This window comes from Austrofundulus limnaeus, unplaced genomic scaffold (genome assembly GCF_001266775.1).
Source record: "Austrofundulus limnaeus strain Quisiro unplaced genomic scaffold, Austrofundulus_limnaeus-1.0 Scaffold173, whole genome shotgun sequence".
NCBI lineage: Eukaryota > Metazoa > Chordata > Actinopteri > Cyprinodontiformes > Rivulidae > Austrofundulus > Austrofundulus limnaeus.
Genome location: NW_013952575.1, coordinates 714,641 through 718,843, shown reverse-complemented (window position 1 = coordinate 718,843; position 4,203 = coordinate 714,641). Strand labels below are relative to the sequence as shown.

General features: G+C 36.7%; 1 protein-coding gene across 1 annotated transcript in view; it reads left to right on the top strand.

Moving 5' to 3' along the window:
• The window catches only part of tmtc3 (transmembrane O-mannosyltransferase targeting cadherins 3), a 65,276-nt gene that overhangs the window by 3,031 nt on the left and 58,042 nt on the right, over positions 1–4,203 (top strand). Inside the window, exon 3 of the mRNA XM_014017620.1 lies at positions 1,346–1,564. Coding sequence (XP_013873074.1) covers positions 1,346–1,564 — 219 coding nt within the window. The remainder of the gene's footprint in view (positions 1–1,345; positions 1,565–4,203) is intronic.

The window sequence follows — 4,203 nt, the reverse complement described above, 5'->3', positions numbered from 1 at the left end:
ATTAATAGATTAATTGGTGCAGCCCTAGTTACAATAACACATAAATATTTGGTCTGAATCCTAGCTTTGTCATTTTAATGAGAATTTTTTTAATGTCCTTATAAAGAGGAAACCTCAAATTACATTTGAATATTGAGATTTCCCATCTGAAAAGAAACAAAACTTTGCTAGCTCACAAGGGAAATCTCAAAAATTTAAGGCGTTTTTCCGCAAAATCAGGTTTTTTGTTGCTACTGCTCAAAAAAATGCTTCAAAATTTAGTTTTATGATTATATTTCAGACAGTTCATTCCAATGATACATTGATAAGGCTTTTATTCGTTATATTTTGACAAAATGCAATTTTAGTTAAGATTTTAGTCAAAACACTATATTTGCCTATTTCTCCATACACAACTTTTGGACTTAATCCTCGTTTCGATGTGATGGGTCTCAAATATGGATTTTCCTTTATGTAAAATGAAACTATTATTTCATTTGGAAACATCGTGGGGGCTAAAGTTGTGCTTTAAAGTATTTACCCAAATAATAAAACTTGTTGAGGAATTTATTCAATTCAATTCCTAAAATTTTTTTTTATTTAGATATTTAATTGGAAGTTTTTGTATTTCAAAAGCCCATTTTAAAGGATTTTTTTTTACCACCCAATTTGTTAAACATAGTGTTGGGAATACAAACCATATCTCATCACTGTTTCCTTAGAAGGATTGAAGCCATTTGATTTTCAACTCTCCATCACTTCAAAGTCAGTTGCTTTTATACCCCCGTCTTCATAACTTTTGAGTAGACCATTCTTTCTAACACAGTGGTTCTGATTTTTCCAAATAAAATAAAAACTCTGTCTCTTTAAGAACCTCCTACCGTTTCTGACACTCCCATTTTAGCACATCTTCACAGCAATGCTTCGGGGGAGAGGTGTTCGGTGGGGCAGGATCTCGACTGCAGACTGAGCTCCAGGGAGGAGCTTTGTACAAATAGGCGGAGCTTTGTATCAGCAAGCGTTTTGGCAGCTCCACATGACTACCACAGGAGATTCAAGGATTTCTCAAACACGCATGAATGAGGCAAAATAATACTTAGGTTCTGTTTTTAATGAGGGAATGACATTACAACATGATATAAAGCTCAAAAATGTTGATTCTGAATAATAATTCCTCCCCACCCACCCCCTTGAATTCAGCATCAATCTTTGACTAATTGCATTGTTATGTTGCTAAAAAGAATTACACAGTACACTAGACACTTTTGCTGCATGGGAAAAAAAAAAAAAACAGGACTGTATTTGTGATTTGAAAAATTTACCTCATTGAGTTAACTGACCAGCATTACTGTCTGTCTCTTTATAGGAACGGAGCCATAAATCGTACAGGCCCCTCACAGTGCTGACATTTCGACTGAACTTCCTCTTCAGTGAACTCAGCGCAGCTTCGTATCATCTGCTAAATGTTGTTTTACACGCTGTGGTGTGTGTGCTTTTCCTCCGGGTTTGCCGACTGTTCTTGGACAAGACTTCCAGCTTGGTGGCAGCGTTCCTGTTTGCTGTGCACCCCATCCACACAGAGGCTGTAAGTGTGCATTTGATGGGTTAAGAAATGTTGTGTAACATGTCCACTGAAAGCTGCTGCAGAAAATAAGCTGTGATCGCCGAAAACTGGAATTTTCTGAATACTGACATACCAGTTTGAATAGCCTGAACATGTTTGTAACGTTATGTCGTGCCTGCCAGTGAACTGTTTCACAGGGGACGCTTCCTTGCAGCACCGCTATGTGCATTATCAAGCTAATGTTATTGTTGGAGCAGCCTCAACAACTGATCACAGGTGTCAATTCCGCTGCTAATATTGACTGATGTTAAAAAAAAACCTGTTTTAGTCATCGCTGAGTGTAGTATACACCTCTTCAGTGACGTGCACGGATAGATTTCATACGCAACATAAATGTTTGGACATTAATGTGCTTTGCTGTGAAAAGCCTGGGGACATCCAGGGGAAGCAGTTTGCACTGGGGTGGATTTGACAGGTGCACGGAGGTTGAGTTGTCCTGTTAAGCTGTATTAAATAACACAAAACAATAGACCTGATAATGGTCTTTGCTCAGCCCTACTCCTTCATGACCGTACCAAACTACTGTCTACAACCAGGCAAAGAGGAGGGAAATGGTGACACAGACAGAGGTACAGTAAAATAACAAAGTCAAGAAATAGTTTCTGTGTTGCAGAAAGAGAATAACTTCACCTGACTGTGGTTTGTTTATCAATAAGCAGCGTTTGTACTTTTTAATATCAGCTGAGCTGTGATGAAAAGAAAATAGTTAAATACCATGATACTGGTATAATTGTTGAAAATACGGTGATATAAAATTTGAGTCATACCGCCAAGCACTAGTCTGACGTGAAGGGTACCGTCCCCATGGGTGTGACCAGGAAGTTAGGTTTTATGTACATGTGACTTTACGGGGGTGATCATTATTATTCTTTTTAGAGCAGCCTGAACTACAGCTGCTCCTGAGAGGATTTGCTGTTGTTTTGCTTCTGATAAGATCCAAGGCCTCAAACACACAGGCCCTGCCTGGCTGTGAGCTGGAATGGAGTTTAGATTCTTGAATAAAGCTTTTTAGAATATGTAGGAATTACTTCATGAAATTAGGACCAGCCTATTTTTCATAAATGTAATCCAGCAAGACCTTGCAAAAAATGAAATCAGTAAACAATGAAATACCCCTCTGGTCATGAATGTGAAAAGAACTTGTGACCTGAACAGATTTCTCAAAAATAAAGTAATTTATTTTAGATATATGAACAGAATAAACATACAAACNGATTAAATGAGATAATATATATATAGGACTTTGTCCTATTCACTTAAAGAAAATAAAAACACTTTAAAATGATTTTCTCCTTATAAGTGTAAAAATTAAAATCAAAGACAAAGAAAAAACAATAGAAAAGTTTTTTTTCACCAGGGTTACCTCTACAAATAGAATCAGCTTGTTTTCTACAAACTTATCCTGACTTCCAATTCTGATCATGGTTTTATTTTTATTTTATTTTTTTTCTTTACAAGATCTTGATAAAATTTGGGAGATGTTGAGATCTTGTCCTATCTGACCTACATTAGCTAAGACTCCAATAGCCCCATATGCGTCTTCATTACCTTCACTCAAAACAGCTTCTACGCACAACGGTCTCTGGATCACTTCTACATGTGTAAAACATCTGCAGTACAATTTCCCAGTGAAATGAATACATACAATCCCCTCCAAAATTATTGAAACATCAAGTCAAAGACATTTGGGTTTAAAAATCACAAGATGAGCATGAGACAAGAGTTTCAAATGTCAGCTTTTATTTCCTGGTAATTACAGGTAGATGTGTTAAACATTGTAGGATATATCGCTGTTTGGAATACACTACAGCAGTCGTTCCCAAACTTTTTGTCTTCTGACCCACAAAATATTCATGGCAAAAACTTGTGACCCCAAATATTACTGGTCTGAGTACATGAACTTCGTTGATCATCCTAAAAACACAGGCTTTTTGACAATCTAAACAGCTTATACACAAATATAAATACTTATTTATACTTATTTTGTGTTTTTGTAATAATTATAGGAAAAATATTACATCAGCAATTATTTTATTACCCTTTAAATTGATTTCTGGAGATTATCCAAGGTGCTTCATGACCCATAATTGGGTCCCAAGCCCAACTTTTGGAACCAAAGTGCAGTGGTTCCCAAACCTTTCAGCTTTTGACCCACAAAACAACAGTAGCAGAGACCTGTGCTCCCAACTATTTTTGGATGGTAAACATTTGCATCAGGTCAACAAAACAAGGGCATAGTAACAATATTTTTATACTACATTTATCCATTTTAAATGTACTAACCTCACTCCTTTGTAACAAGTAAGGCAAAAATCTAATTAATTCAGAAATCTTTTCAGGACCCCACCTTGATGTTTCGGGACCCCACTCTGGGTCCTGACCCCAACTTTGGGAAACACTGCACTACAGCATTTTTAGGTGAGCAAAAGTAAAGGAACAAATCTTAAAGTAAATAACGTAATATTTGGTTGCATAATCCCTTGCTTGGAATGACTGCCTCAAGCCTGTGACATCGACATCATCAAACTGTTGCACTCTTCATTTGTGATGCTGTTCCAGGATTTTACTGCAGCTTCTGTTTTTGTTTGTTTGTTTGGGTG